The sequence below is a fragment of the Trichechus manatus genome, unplaced genomic scaffold (genome assembly GCF_000243295.1).
Source record: "Trichechus manatus latirostris isolate Lorelei unplaced genomic scaffold, TriManLat1.0 scaffold00185, whole genome shotgun sequence".
NCBI classification, from domain to species: domain Eukaryota; kingdom Metazoa; phylum Chordata; class Mammalia; order Sirenia; family Trichechidae; genus Trichechus; species Trichechus manatus.
Window position 1 is genome coordinate 666,925 of NW_004444121.1, and position 16,321 is coordinate 683,245.

Below are 16,321 nucleotides of genomic sequence, written 5' to 3' on the forward strand. Positions count from 1 at the left end.
AAACTGTCTTTAATAAATTAATATTATCATTGGTTTTTGATTATTTATTCCATTGCTAGTTTTGTGTTCTTGCATTGATAATGCATACCAGTTTAGCAAAGTGCATGCTCTTTAAAAATTTTTGAACTGGCAGGCGAAAATGATCCGAGTCTTCTTGCCCACCCGCCCCCTAAAAAGAAGTTCATATAATTTAGAACCTAGCATTTAAAAACACGGGCATGGCACGCCTGGGATGGAGACTGCTCATGGAACATGCTTGGTTTGGCAAGACGATAAATCAATAACTTGGTGGCTTCTGTTTTCCCATTGTGTTTGGAAGCAGCCGGAAGCAGGCTATTAACAAAATCATGTGATGGAAAAGAAAAACGAGTACCTAGAACTTTCCGTTTTGTCACACGGTCCACACGCGCACAGAAGCACACTCTGTGTGAGCTGGCACATGCTCTCGTGCACACTCACACACGCACACACACGCACACACACAAGCAGCCACCCAGTCCTCGGGGAGGAAAAGAGAAAGGCGTTAGAGACACCACCGTGGGTGGGCGCTGGAAGGCTCTCAGCTGGGTGTGCAGCTCGGGGTTGGGTATCCTCTCAGCTCTGTTCCATCTTGCTCTCACACCTGTCTTGGGAAAGCTGCCCCAGAGATGGAGCAGGTCGCGGGGGAGAAATGTAAGGCATACTTTGCTGGGAAGGAAGAAATCCATGCTTCATGCTCAGCTGCGAGTTTCAGAGGAGGACGGGCCTTTATTTTCCCTTGGGCCTGCTCCGCCTCGCTGGAGAGGTGGGGAAGAAATGAAACCGCAAAGAAGGGAGGAGAGAAAGGAATCATGACGACCACAAGAACAATCAATGGGATAATAATAATAAATAAATAATCAAGAAGGAAAGACGAGTTGGGTCAACGGAACTGAACGTCGAGTCTGACAAATGATTACTCTTCCTGTGCGCGTGTCCCCCTCCCACCCTAAATGGACCTCCGCCTTCTCATCAGCCGGTGGGTGTCGGTAAAGCTGTGTAACCCGGGAGAAATGGAGCTAATGGGCGATGGGAAGAGGCTGTTTTTCAATGTGCTTGGAGAGATCTCTTCGATCTTGTAAGAGATGGAGTGAAAGTACTGGGGGGTGAGTTTGGTGCTGAAGGAGTTCTGGTGGGCTGCCGGGCGGTACTCGTGCGAGCGGTAGCACATGCAGGAGCACATCGACTGCAGGTCCGTGACGTCCGCCTTGTACCGCGGCCGGCCCTGCTGGGCCTCCTCCTGGACATGGATGACCATGCTGCTGCGGTTCCCGGCCAGCGAGGCCCGCTCCTCTGCGTCCCGCCGCTCGTCCTCGCTGTTCATGGTCAAGAACCTGAGGACGACCAGGTTGAGGAAGGCCCCGATGACCGTCAGCCCCACCAGGATATACATAAAGCTAAAGGCCACGTAGAGCGGCTTCTTTTGAAGGGCACCCTTGGTCTGCAGGGCTACGTAGTCCCCGAACCCAATGGTAGTCAACGTGATGAAGCAGTAGTAGTAGGCGTGGAAGAAGCTCCACTCCTCGCACTGGGAGAAAGCGGCCGCCCCGATGCACAGCGTCCCCATGCAGGAGAAGAAGCCCACGGTCACCATGTTTTCCATGGACACCTCGGTGTTGCGCATGCCGCAGCACTTCTTGATGCGCTTAAGCAGGTAGCGCACGAAGGTGTTCATCCTCTCGCCCAGGCTCTGGAACATGACCAGCGTCAGTGGGATGCCCAGCACGGCGTAGAACATGCAGAAGGCCTTGCCCGCATCGGTGCCGGGGGCAGCATGCCCATAGCCTGGAGGGACGGAGAGAGGAGAACAGGGAGAACCAGTGAGGAAGTGTCCCAGGGAGGTTTGGTGTTGGGATGGGGTGTGGGGCATTTCAGTTGGGATGAGGTTTGGGGCATTTCATTTAGGAAGAGGTTTAGGAGATTTCAATAGGGACAAGGTTTGAGGCATTTCGGCAGGGAGGGGGTTTGTTAGAATTTCAGTAGGGGAAGGAGTTTGGGGATTTCAGCTGGGATGGGGTTTGGGAAATTTCAGTTGGGATGGAGTTTGGGGATTCCGTTTTGGATGGGGTTTGAGCATTTCATTCAGGATGGGGGCTTGGGGAATTTCAGTTGGGAGGTGGTTTGGGACATTTCAGTTGAGAAGGAGTTTGGGGGCATTTCAGTTGGGAGGTGGTTTGGGACATTTCAGTTGAGAAGGAGTTTGGGGGCATTTCAGTTGGGAGGGGGTTTGGGGCATTTCAGTTGGGAGGGGGTTTGGGGCATTTCAGTTGGGAGGGGTTTTGGAGCATTTCAGTAAGTATGGAGTTTGGAAATTTTCTGGTTGGAGGTGGTTTGGGGACTCCATCATGAACAGTGGGGGATCAGAAAGCAGTGGAAGAGCAACTTTAAAGAGCTGAAAGGAAAAAAATGTTAACCCAGAGAAAATATCCTTCAAGAATGAAGACAAAATAAAAACATTTTCAGATTAAAGGAAACTAAGAGAATCTGTTACCATCAGACCCGCACAACAAAAAATACTAAAGGAAGTTCTTCTGGCTGAAGGAAACGACATGGGTCTTCAGGAACGAATGAAGCACGTCAGAAGTGGTAAAGAAGAGGGTAAATATAAAAGATGCAGGAGAGAGAATCTTACTTCAATCTCATTTAGCTCACCTGTGTAGCAGATGCAACTGCCAGCTGGACGGTGTAGAATAACTACTGATTATTGGGAACTTGGAGCCCTGGTGGCACAGTGGTTAAGAGCGTGGCTGTTAACCAAAAGATCAGCAATTCAAATCCACCAGCCACTCCTTGGAAACCCTATGGGGCAGGCCTACTCTGTCCTATAGGGTCGCTAGGAGTCAGAATTCACTTGACTGCAATAGGTTTGTTTTTTTGTTTTGTATTTGGCAACTTAATAATACGGTAATGCTACCTGTTCTGAATGGGATATACTTACTGGAAGAAATAAACAGTGTTTGCTGGCTCAAAAACTGTGCCAGGGTCTCCCTCTACCCCCATTCCTGTCAGTAAGGATGAATAGAGGCACTTTGCTTTCAGCTGGCCTGGACAGCAGTGCACTTGCAATGTCCTGACTCAGCGTTATGTTAATTCTCCTACTGTTGGTCATACCACTGTCTGTCTATCCCACAGTACATCTCACTGGTCCATTGCATTGATGACACTGTGCTTCCATCATAAGACAGGTGCATGAGAGTGTGGTAGATGACCACCTCCAAAGTCCAGGTGCCTTCCACATCAATGAAGTGCCTAGAGGTTCAGTGGTATGGGACATGGGGCTGCTCCCTCTAAAGTGAGATAATTTGCTCAAGCTTTTAATGCCACCATGGAAAAGAAGGCTGTGCAGGATATCTTCAATTCTAGATCCTCTCCATCACCTCCACCCTGCTCTCAACCCTGGGGAGCTAGCCTCGGATGAGCTACACCCATGCGTTCCTTTGCCCTCTGGTTTCCAGTTGGGTTCATCCAGTGGATAGCCTCAGTAACCGAAGAAAGAAGCAATGCTACACAGAAGACAGACAACACAAGCTGTCCACCCACCACTTCTGAGCAGTGTCCCAGTGTGAGGTCAGCTGTGGGGCCACCACCAGGGATGGTAACTGCACTGGCAACTGTGTCCCAACACTGGCTTCCGGAGATCTCATGACACTAGCACCATCAGGGTCATGGAAATCACATGAGTCACTGGAGAGTCAGTCTCAGGAGATTACACATCCCAACCTTATCAGCCCTGCCAATCCCCAGCCTCAGCTATGTCCTTGGTCCTCAGCTCAGAGCACATGTCATCATCCCACCTCCCAGCCCCCACCAAGTCCCTCTCCTCATTCTTTCTGTTATGAATTGAATTGTGTCTCCAAAAAAAAAACACTGAAGTCCTAACCCCTGTACCTGTGAATGTGACCTTGTTTGGAATAGAGTGTTTCTTTGAAGACGTTCTCAGTTAATAAGGTCATACCCGAGTATGGCAGGTCCTAGTCCCTTCTCAAAACCAAAAAAAACAAACAAACCCATTGCTATCGAGTCGATTCTGACTCATAGCAACCCTATAGGACAGAGTAGAACTCCACAGGGTTTCCAAGGAGTGCCTGGTGGATTTGAACTACCGACCTTTTGGTTAGCAGCTGAACTCTTAACCACTATGCCACAAGGGTTTCCTTCTCAGTGATGTCTTATCAAAGGGGAGAACAGACACGGAGACAGGGACACACATGGGGAAGAAACCATGTGAAGATGCATCTACGAGCAGCAAAGGAACACCAAGGATTGCAGGGAGCCACCAGAAGCTAGGAGGGAGGCCTGGAATGGTTTCTCTCACAGATCACCTCTCACAGATCCCTCAGAAGGAATCAACAGGGCTGATACCCTGATGTGGACTTCCAGCCTCCAGAACTGTGAAACAATAAGTTTCTGTTCTTTAAAGCCACATCCGTTTGTGGTGTTTTGTTATGGCAGCTCTGGGACATGGGTAGGGCAAATGGTTAAGCACTCAGCTATCACCAAAAGATAGACATTTTGAACCCACCCAGCAGTGCTGCAGAAGAAAGGCCTGGCAATCTGCTTCAGCAAAGATTACAGCCAAGAAAACCCTATGGAGCAGTTCTACTTCTATAACACATGGGGTCACTATGAGTCAAAATCGACTCGAAGGCAACAGGTACTATCTGTAGTATGCTCTCTCGCCTGCCTTCCACAGCCTCCTGGCCAGACCGGAGTTTACAAGTTGGACAGAGCCCACCCTGACTCCCCTCTGCGAGTCGCAGGGCCCAGTGCCAGGAGGCACCCAGAATTTAGAGAGATGCCCTCACTGTGCAAAGATTCCATCTTCCCGGCCGTCCTGGCCATCCAGGCCAACCCCAGCCGAGCACTGAGCCGACTGACCGAGGCAGCTCTGCTTATGATGCTGTATCATCTGCCGACTTTTATGGCCCCTTTAATGGACTTGGTGGCCTCTGGGATCTGTCCTGGGAGAGGGGATCAGAGAGCGGCCTCATCTCTCGCTGTAGTTGGCTGACGAATAAAACAAAATGAATAGGCTCTCTTCCTGGCCGGGAGAGGCAGCAGAAGAGGGTAATAAAACCGAGCATTTCTCTGGCTCTGGGGCTCGGAGGAGAGCCGGCTGTGGCTAGGAGGCAGCATTCACGTGCAGGACGCCCTGTGCTCCCCGTTGGCCCCTGCTAGAATTCCCAGAAGCATGAGGGCTACCAGGTATGTGAGGTTGCCCAGCCTGGCTCCTGCTCTGAGTAGCACTGAGTAAGAGATGCCTTGAGCACCCAGCAAGTTCCAGCGCTCAAGAACTATCCGTGGCTCCCTCCTGCTCTCTGACAGTCTAGGCTTGTCAACACCTGGCCTTCCAGACTTCCATAGCACTTCACAGTTTGCAAATCTTCCCCTCTGCAGAGCGTATTCAGGGAATAGCGAACAACCCCACTGGGTGGAGAAAGCACATTACTTTCCCACCCCTCCTTCCACTTGGGGACACCTGGCTTCTCCCCATTAAAAAAGAAAAAAATCAGTTGCCATTGAGTTGACTCTGACTCCTGGCGAACCCATGTGTGTCAGAGTAGAACTGTGCTCCGTTGGGTTTTCAGTGGCTGATTCTTCTTCTGAGGTGCCTCTGAGTGGACTCGAACCCCCAACCTTTCGGTTAGCAGCCAACCAAGTTAACCTTTTGCACCACGCACAGACTTCTTAGCCCATTCGTTGTTGTTAGTGCTGTCAAGCCTAGGACAACTCACAGCAACCTCATATGACACAGCAGAACTGCACATAGGATTTTCTCGGCTGTAATCTTTACTGGGGGAATCCTCGTGGCATAGTGGTTAAGAGCTCAGCTACTAACCAAAAGGTTGGCGGTTTGAATCCATCAGCCGCTCCTTGGAAACCCTATGGGGCAGTTCCACTCTGTCTCATAGGGTCACTAGGAGTCGGAATCAACTCAACGACAACGGGTTTGGTTTTTGTTCATCTTTATGGGAGCAGATTACCAGGTCTTTCTCCCGCAGAAAGGGTATGCACACAGGTACGAACCTCCGGCCTTTTGGTGAGCAGTTGAGTGTATTAACTCTTCGCACCACCTAGCAACTCCTTATCCCGTTTACCTGTGGCCACATCCCGCTCATCGTCACGGCCAGCTCAAGGGGGGTCCCTCCCTGAAGCCAGCACTGATCCTCAGTCAGCCCGCTTGGAATTTCCACTAGGAGGCAGTACAGTGCCATCAGAATGGCCCCTGTCCATCTGGCCAAACCTGGTTGGAGTCCTGCCTCTGCCCCTTGGGACCGCGGGCTAGTCACCTCCCTTCCCAGGCCTCTTCCTTTTCTTTGGTCAAGTTCACTGCCAGGTGAACCCACCAGATCCCAAGCCCACGGGGAGGCTGGGTGGCTCCATGATCCAAAACTGCTGACAGAACAGGAGCCAGGTGAGGGTGCCTGTGGCTATTTCCTGGAGCCCACAGCTGCCTGGGCCGGGGACAGATTGCCCAGCACAGGAAGGACAGGACACCACAACCATTTGGGCATCAGGAAGGTTGCCGCTGGAGGAGACTGAAATATTTATAAAGGACACGCAAGGTGTTGTGTTGGTGGGAATTAAAACAGACACTGATTCCATCAAAGGATGACTCAGTGTGGCAGGAGAAGGGGCAGGCAGGAGAAGGGGCGGGCAGCAGAAGGGGCGGGAAGGAGAAGGGGCGGGCAGGAGAAGGGGCGGGCAGCAGAAGGGAGCTGTCTTGGCCCCTTGTGCCTTCTGGCTGCTTCCCCACTTAGGCCTGCAATGGACATCCCATTCGCCCTCCCACGAGCCCCGAGAGGAGCTCAGCGGCAATCATTAAGACCCAGGGGTCTGCAAACACGAGGAAGGAACAGGATTCACGGACCCTGCAGGGGCAGGGGGCCAACAGGGTATCCTTAGAAAGCTTCTCATGCAGTGGAAGAAGCCCTGGAGGCGCCCCCAGGTCTGAGTCCCACGCCATCTCCCACCTCCCACCCATGGACATGGGCAAGCCACCTGGTATCTCTGAGCCGTGACTTTCTCTTCCAGCAAAGGGGAACAAGAAATGAAGTCCACCTTCCAGGCACACAGCACTCTGGTTTACAAAGCTTTTTCACATTCCTTATTTAATCTGTCGGGGATGGCAGTTGTTTCAGCTGCCCGGTATCAAGTCACACTTCTCGCAATGTAACAGAACCCTGCTTTCTTCTGGATACCACCCCTTCCTCCATCCTCAGCCGATGGGTGGGAGCTCAGGTGGAGGTCTCCTGCTTGGGCCCTGAGAGGGAAGTTATGCTTCTCTGATTGGGTCACCAGCCAAGCCCTGAACCAGTGAGGCTTCTGCTGGGACAAAGCCTTTGGCTCTTTCCCAGCAGACGTGAAGGGTGATGGGTGTGAGGTCTGGAGCTGCAGCAATCACCTTGGCACAATGAGAATGAGCCCAACCACAGAGGAGGAGGTCCCTGGCCTGGGGGCTGAGGTTCAGCACTAGGCTGATGTTCCAGCTCTGCATCGGAGCCTGGCCTAGAGCCAGCGTCACATACAGATGTCCCATTCTGGCCCCCAATAAATCGTCTGGCTTAGGCCGGTGTTCTGATGGCAACTGACCAACGTTCAACTAGGAGCTCACGTCCTAACACCTTAGCGTGACTACAAACAGCGAATACCAGTTTCTTATTGATAACACTGTGCAGTTTCGATGTCTCTCGTCTCACGCGGTTTCTCTTCCGGCGGGGGGACGGGCTGGCCAGGGGGAGCAGGCCTGTGGGTGGACTGAGGCCAACCAGAGGGCCGTGCCTATGGGGGAGCAGCGACTGCCCAGCTCAGTAACCAGAACTGTTGGGCCAGGGTGACCCCATTTCTGGTTTGTAGAGAGAAGCTGGAAATAAGGACTTTAAAATCTGTGGGCTCTAATTGGTGTCTAATTAAAATATTTAAAACGCTGTACAAGCCAAACAAATAAGACAAACAGGCCATCTGTTTGTCTAAATCAGAGGTCATGATGCTCCAGAAATGGAGGAGAGAGAGAACAGCGGCAAGAGGCATGGAGGGAGGGGACGGAGGGGCAGCAAGAAGGGGAGCAATGGAGGTCAGGGAGGGACCCCTGAACTCCAGGGCTCCCACCACCCAGAAGGGTCGACCAGTGGCGGCAAACCCTTTCCCATCCCATGTCTCGCCCACCTTTGCTCCATCACTGTGAGGCAGCCACGGCCAGTTCCATTTCACAGATGCACAAACAAAGGCCGCAAGCGGCGGCATCCCGGCTAGAAACACCTCCCCCACGCCGGCCCTGCTGGGGCACCTAGGATGCCACACCCTCATTCCGGGTGGATGGAGGTCCCTTCCCACAGTCCCCTTGGGACTCCACCCCACGGGATCTGTGACCCCACTTAGCAGATGAGAACACTGAGGCCCTGAGCGAAGGCCTCGCCCACGTCACACAGGTGAGACGTGGCAGGGCAGGCACCCTGACCCTCTAACCCACCCAGATGCTCAATTCCAATCCCCTAGGCCTCCTAGGAGCCACCCAGTGCTGGTGACCTGCTCACTCGAAGGGTTGGCACGTGGGCTCTGTGAAGGGAAAACTGGCAGATTCGGTGTTTTATTTCATGAAAATGCAACTCTCTCCTCTGCTTTTTTATTATCGATTTCTGAAAAGAACTTGAGTTCCCTTTTGGTTTCCCTGCATTTTATGTCTTAAGAGGAGAAAAGATACCTGAAAGAAAAAAAAAATCAAGCTTGCAAAGCACACATTTCTGACAACAGCAAATGACACAGGCCTTGCTCCTTCTCTGTTCCACGGGAGGCCGGGTGTGCGGGCCCCACTGGGGTGTGTCTGGCTGCGCCCCCCTCTAGAGGAGGGAGATCCATAGGCAGGGAGGAGCCGACCAGGGCTCCAAGGGCCTCAGGCAAACACAGCTCTGCTGGCGCCTGCTCCAGGCCTTCCCGCTGTGCTAAGCGGGCATTCCCCCTTTCCTGTTGTTGCCTGCCTGCGAGTGCATTCCAACTCACCCCAACCCCATGTGACAGAGTAGAACTGCCCCGTCAAGGTTTCTAGGCTGTAATGTTTATGGGAGCAGATTGCCAGGCCTTTTCTCCTGCGGAGCAACTCGGTGGGTTCGAACTATCGGCCTTTCAGTTAGCAGCTGAGCACTGAACCCTTACACCACCTGGCTCCCCTCCCTTCTAAGGTTTGTGTTTATAGTTCTGAGACCCTCCCGAGAGCCCCAGGCCCTGGTTCAGACCCCAGCGCGGCTCCTCCCAGCTGTGGCATCACCTCCTGGGACCCCAGTTTCCTTCTCGCTATGAGGATCCAGTGAGGATTAAATGAAGTGCTATCATCCCCGTTTTATGGATGAGGAAACAGCCTCAGCGGCCTTTGAGTTGCGTTTATTAACTGTGTTAATTGTGGATTAATTGCTGCTCCTCTACTTGCTTCTCCTGTGGTCCCCGCATAACCTGTGAGGTGGACCTGTAAACCTCCTCCCACAGGAGCAGGGGTACATCAAGGGCAGGGATGACACCTCCTGTGGACGGGGTCACCTCCCCAGGTCAGAGGTAGGACTTCCACAGTTTGCTCAGCAGGATTCTATACTCCTGCTCACACCCAAGTAACAAACAAATACATTCTCGAAAAATTACTTGTAGCATTCCACTCCTAGGTATATACCCAGAAGAACTGAAAGCAGGAACACAAACAGATACTTGTACATGAATATTCATAGCAGCCCTATTCACAACAGACTAAAGGTGGAAACAACCCAAATGTCCGTCGAGGAAGGAAGGGATAAGCTAAACGTGGCTCAGCCATACAATGGAATATTATTCAGCCATAACAAGGAATGAAGTAGGGATACGAGCTCCGAGGTGGATGAACCTCGAAAACATATGCTTATGTGAAAGAAGGCAGACACAAAAAGCCACATATTGTGTGACTGCACTTCCCTGAAGCGTCCAGAACTGGCAAATCCACAGAGACAGAGCAGCTTAGTGGTTGCCAGGGGCGGGAAGTGACTGCTAATGGGCATGGGGCCTTCTTTCGGGATAATGAAAATGTCCTGGAGCTAGAAAAAGGTGATGGCTACCCAACATTGTGAATCTATGAAATGCCACTGAATTGTTCACTTTAAAATAGTTCATTATATGTATTGTGAACTTTACCTCACTACAAAAAGAATTATGGTTAAAGACAAACTTCCCACTGTGCGGTGAGCAAGCTGAGCCCAGGAGGGATGGAAGGAGGGCTGGGAGCAGTGGGGCGCAGAGGCTGGTGGGGTCGTGGAGAGAAGGGTCAGCTCACTGGGCTTGCTCCGTGCTGGGCACCAGGGGGAGGATGGCAGGCTCTGCAGAAGCCATGGCCTGAGCGGGCTCTTTCTGGGGAAGATGCAGGGCTGGCGCCAAGCTCCCCTCCCAGGGACCGCTCAGCTTCCCGGGGGCAGCCACAGCCAGCTGGCCTCACTTAGCCAAGCGCACACTCCCAGCCTCAGCCCTGAGCCAGCTGGGAGCCAAGTCCATAGTCAGAGGCTCCCTGCAGCACTGGCTTTGGGGGTGCTGCACCGGGGGCCGAGTACAGGGGAAGAGTCTGGACCCCCGGCGCCACAGGTCTGCCTGGCTGAGCCCATCTGCACACGTGGGTGATGCTGAGGCTCCAGGGAGGGCGGTGGTCTAAGGTGCTCCCTCCACCCACACCTGGGCAATGCCACCCCGTCCCACAGGGCTTTCGGGGCTCTGACAAGGCAGCCCCAGGGCCAGGCTCTGAACTGAGCAGGAGACAGACACCAGGACTGACGGACACCACCCAGCCCCATCTCTGTCTGACCCCTCCAGCTGCAAGAGCTCAGGCCCAGATCACAGAAGCACAGACGTGTGCCCTGGCAGAGTCTGGAGGTCATCCACCCACCAAGTCAGTTTGCTTTTGGACAAAGCTCATATAAAATATTGCCAATAAAGAGTTTAATGGACTAGAATGATGGTTAAAGCCTCCATTCCGGCCCACTCACTGGAAGAGACACTGACCCCTGAAGTCGGCGAGCACAGATGCGCGGGCGCCCTCTGGCGGAAACTCGGGCACCTGCAGAAAGACGAATTCTGACGCCTCCACCACCGTCCACGATTTTCCCTGGAAGTTCCTCCAAAACCAGGAGCCACGAAAAAAGTCATTCTTCTTCACTGGTGGTTACGTGTCATGGGGTGATTTTTTTTTTCTCAAAAGTTACCATCCATCAATGGCATCTTAGAATTTATAACAGAGTATAATAATAATAACAACAACATAATAGCCATCCTACCAAAAACCACCGTCTACTTTAGAGAGGGTCAGCAAAAGAGAGGAAGATCCACAATGAGATGGATCAACACAGTGGCTGCAACAAAGGGCTCAAACATAGCAACGACTGTGAGGACGGGGCAGGACCGGGCAGTGTTTCGTTCTGGTATACATAGGGTGGCTATGAGTCAGATATGACCCCATGGCACCTAACAACAACAACATCGGCCAAGAATCACATCAAACCCACTGCTGTTGAGTCGACTCCAACTCACGGCAACCCCATGTGTTACAGAGTAAAACTGCTCCGTAGGGTTTTCTTGGCTGTAAGCTTTACAAAGTATGACCTTGAGTATATCCTACCTGAATTTAGAGACCATCTCCAGATTAGCTTTGACGCGCTGAACACTAATGAGCGAAGACGAGATGAGTTGTGGGATGGCATCAAGGACATCACACATAAAGAAAGCAAAAGGTCATTAAAAAGACAGAGAAGACCCAAACGGATAACCGAAGAGACTCTGCAACTTACTCTTGAATGTAGAGTACTAAAGCAAGTAGAAGAAATGATCAAGTAAAAGCGCTGAATAGAAGATTTCAAAGAGCAGCTCACAAACACAAAGCAAAGTATTATCATGACATGTGCAGAGACCTGGAGTTAGAAAACCAAAAGGCAAGAACATGCTCTGCATTTCTCAAGCTGAAAGAACTAAAGAAAAAATTCAAGCCTCAAGTTGCAATTTTGAAGGATTCTGTGGGAAAAAAAATTGAACAACGCAGGAAGCATCAAAAGAAGATGGAAGGAATACACAGAGTCACTATGCCAAAAAGAATTGGTCAAAATTCAACCATTTCAGGAGGTAGCATATGATCAAGAACCAATGGTACTGAAGGAAGAAGTCCAAGCTGCACTGAAGACATTGGGGAAAAACAAGGCTCCAGGAATTGACAGACTATCAGCTGAGATGTTTCAGCAAATGGATGCAACACTGGAGCGCTCACTTATCTATACCAAGAAATCTGCAAGACAATTACGTGGTCAGCTGGCTAGAAAAGATCCATATTCATGCCTATTCCAAATAAAGGTGATCTAACGGAATGGGAAAATTATCAAATAATATCATTAATGTCACCTGCAAGTAAAATTATGCAGAAGATAATTCAAAAACGGTTGCAGCAGTACATCGACAGGGAACTGCCAGAAATTCAAGCTGGATTCAGAAGAGAACGTGGAACGAAGGATATCAGATGGATCTTGGCTGAAAGCAGAGAATACCAGAAAGATGTTTACCTGTGTTTTACTGACTACACAAAAGGCATTCGACTGTGTGGATCATACCAAATTATGGATAACGTTGTAAAGAATCGGAATTCTAGAACACTTAATTGTGCTCATGCAGAACCTGTGCATAGATCAAGAGGCAGCTGTTTGAAGAGAACAAGGAGATACTGCGTGGTTTAAAATCAGGAAAGGTGTGTGTGAAGGCTGTATCCTTTCACCAAACTTATTCAATGCATATGCTGAGCAAATAATCCGAGAAGCTGGACTATATGAAGAAGAACGGGGCATCAGGATGAAGGAAGACTCATTAACTGCCTATGATATGCAGATTCACAACCTTGCTTGATGAAAGCGGGGAGGAGTTGAAGTACTTACTGATGAAGATCAAAGACTACAGCCTTTAGTGTGGATTATACCTGAACATAAAGAAAACAAAAATCCTCACAACTGGACCAATAAGCAACGTCATGATAAACGGAGAAAAGATTGAATTTGTCAAGGATTTCATTTTACTTGAATCCACAATCAACACCCATGGAAGCAGCAGTCAAGAAATCAAGCAACACATTGCATTGGGCAAATCTGCTGCAAAAGATCTCTTTAAAGTGTTAAAAAGCAAAGATGTCACCTTGAGGACTAAGGTGCACCAAGGATGAAAGGTTTGATATTTTCAATCTCTTCATATGCATGGGAAAGCTGGACAATGAATAAAGAAGACCTAAGAGGAACTGACACCTTTGAATTGTGGTGTTGGCAAAGAATATTGAATATATCATGGCCTTCCAAAAGAACAAACAAATCTGTCTTGGAAGGAGTACCGCCAAAATACTCCTTAGAAGCAAGGATAGTGAGGCTTCGTCTCTCTTGCTTTGGACTTGTTATCAGAGAGACCAGCTCCTGGAGAAGGACATCATGCTTGGTAAAGTAGAGGGTCACTGAAGAAGAGGAAGACCCTCAACGAGATGGATTGACACGGTGGTTCCAACAATGGGCTCCAACAACAATTGTGAGGATGGCGCAGGACGAAGCAGTCTTTTGTTCTGTTGCGCATGGGGCAGCTATGAGTCAGAACTGGCTCTATGGCACCTACCAGCAACAACAACAATAATCTTTACAGAAACAGATCACCAGGCCTTTCTTCCTCAGTGCTGCTGGGTAAGTTCAAACCACCAACCTTTCAGTTAGTAGCAAACCATTTGTGCCACCCAGCACACATCATTTCCACCACCCAGGGACCGTTAGCAACATCACAAGCGTTCACTGCATGCATACTTTGTGCCAGGGACTGAGCTAAAATACTTTACGTTCCTTAACACATTTACTCTCGGGGAGGTTCGGAATACCCTTGGCAAGTTAATTGGTACTGCCTCTATATTAAAGGTAAGAAACACCCTGAACCTTGGCCAAAATATGTTATATTTCTAAGTCTCAAAGTCTGGAGCCTGGCTGATCTGGGTTTGGACCTTAAGTCTGTGCTCTCAACCACCCGATTCTGCAGACATGGGATCTCATCCTTCCCGTTTGTCAAGGAACTTGTAGAAGCCTGAGCTTTCTTCTGGTCTCCTCCATCTCTTCCATTCTACTCTCCCTTCCCCATCTCATCTCCAAAATATGTAACGCTCCCTCCCCTCCAAAAAAAAAAAAAACCTACAAAAAAGCAGAAAAATAAGTCTAAATTTTAATATAAAAGTCCATTGCAAAAATGGCTGACTTTAGAAAAGTCCACTTAGAATAAGAAGCTTTTAATTCAAGCCAGCCCTAATGCACAGTCATTAAGCAGTAATTTATACCTTCTTTAAGGAAGTGAAACCAAGGCCAAACATTGTAAAGTTCTGCTTTGTTTCTGCTGGATGCAAAGTATCTCTCTGAGGGCTAATTAACTGCAGAGAGCATGAGAGACAGCGGGCAGATTCAAAAATGAGCCAACAGTTGGGTCAGAATAGAGGGAGCCTCGAATGCTAAGTCACTCATGGCTCCAGCTCCAGCTCGTCCAGGCGGGCGGCCATGCCCCAGGTGGGGGCCTCACTTGGCCCATTCCATGGCTTGATTAGGGCCTTGCCTCCCACCTGGAAAACTGCCTCCAGCTCCACAGGACCGAATCCTGCCCCCTCTCAGGGCCCAGCTCCAATGCCACCTGCTCCAAGGAAGTGTCTCTTCCCCTACTCTGAACCTCAGCATGGTGTGAAAGGTGGCCCTGGGCTAGCAACGACTTAAATGACTTGGCACTGGAGGCCTGAAGCCAAGCGTTGAGTCTCTTATCTGTGGAATGGGTTGAGTCCAGCCCGTGGGGCAGATGCGGCCAAGGAAGAGCAAAGGCAACGAACGGTGTGTCTCTAGTTGAAAACCATAAACTAGAAAAGTCTGCCTCTAGGGAAGCCCAATTAACTGAAATGAAGGTAAAAGGTGTTGTGTTTGTGTTCCTAAAGCAGTGTTTTATAGACTGAATGGTGTTCCCCCAAAATACGTGTCGTAAATCCTAAACTCCTATACCTGTGGATGTAATCCCATTTGGGAACAGGACTTTCTTTGTTATGTTAATGATGCCATATCAGTGTAGAGTGTGTCTTAAACCAATCACTTCTGAGATATAAAAAGAGCAGATTAGGCACAGAGAAGCAAGTACAAATGGCGAGAAGACACAGGCCACCCGAAGATTACCAAGGAACTGACAAACAGAAGCTGGAAAAAGACAAGGACCTTCCCTGAGAGCAGATGGAGAGAGCCTTCCTCTGGAGCGGGCGCCCTGAATTCGGACATCTAGCCTCCTAAACTGTGAGAAAATAAATTTCTGTTCATTAAGGCTACCCACTTGTGGTATTTCTGTTACAGCAGCACTAAGAAACTAAGACACACTGCTTCCCAGACTTTGATTATTCAAGCACACGGGTCTCCGGGGACCTTGTTAAAATGTAGGTTCCGAATCAGCAGATCTGGGGGGCCCGAGACTCCGCATTTCAAGCAAGCTCATTGGTGATGTGACATCCTGTGGATCCCACACTGAGTACCCATTGCTGTCAAGTCAATTTTGACTCATAGTGACCCTATGGGACAGAGTAGAACTGCCCCATAGGGTTTCCAAGGCTGTAAATCTTTACAGAAGCAGACTGCTGCATGTTTCTCCCACAGGGCAGCAGCTGGTGGGTTCGAATCACCAGCCTTTCGTTTAGCAGCCGAGTGCTTAACCACTGCACCACCAGGGCTCCTTTCCACACCGAGTGGGAGGGGTCTAGAAGACACAGAGCATATAAGATCCGATGGGGTGAAGGTTCGCCCAGGAGATGTCCTAGGCACCAGGTGGCTGTTATAAAAGGGCTCACTTCATCCCCAGGACAGTCTCAGGATGCGCTGGAGTTCCATGTCAGCCAACCTGCTCCCAGGAGCTCACGTATGGAGAGACGCTCCCTTAGTCAAGATGCAACAGAAGCAGTTGGTTCTAGAAGAGACTGCCAGTGCCCACCCATCTGTGTGGCATACAGCTGGGCCACATGTTCCCTTGCAAGTGGCCATGACCATATGACTCAGAGCCAGCCCACAGAGTGTGTGGGGGAATGCTGGCCACCACTTCCAGGACTGGCCCCCCAAAACCTGCCTCGTGATCATCTCTCCCTCTAGCTCTCTTTATCCATCCATCTACTCACCCATTCATCCATCATCCATCCCTCCATCCACTCACCTACCCATCCATCCACCATCCATCCATCCATCCACCCATCCGTCATCCATCCACCCTTTCATCTATCCATCCATCCATCCACCTACCCATCCATCCA

The 16,321-nt window shown here is 50.3% G+C and overlaps 1 protein-coding gene across 1 annotated transcript in view; it reads right to left on the reverse strand.

Annotated features, from left to right (window-relative positions):
• Positions 1–692: 692 nt before the first annotated feature.
• The window catches only part of KCNK9 (potassium two pore domain channel subfamily K member 9), an 87,355-nt gene continuing 71,726 nt past the window's right edge, over positions 693–16,321 (reverse strand). The window contains exon 2 of the mRNA XM_004387358.1: positions 693–1,803. Within this exon, the coding sequence (XP_004387415.1) occupies positions 968–1,803 (836 nt within the window). The 3' untranslated portion in view covers positions 693–967. The remainder of the gene's footprint in view (positions 1,804–16,321) is intronic.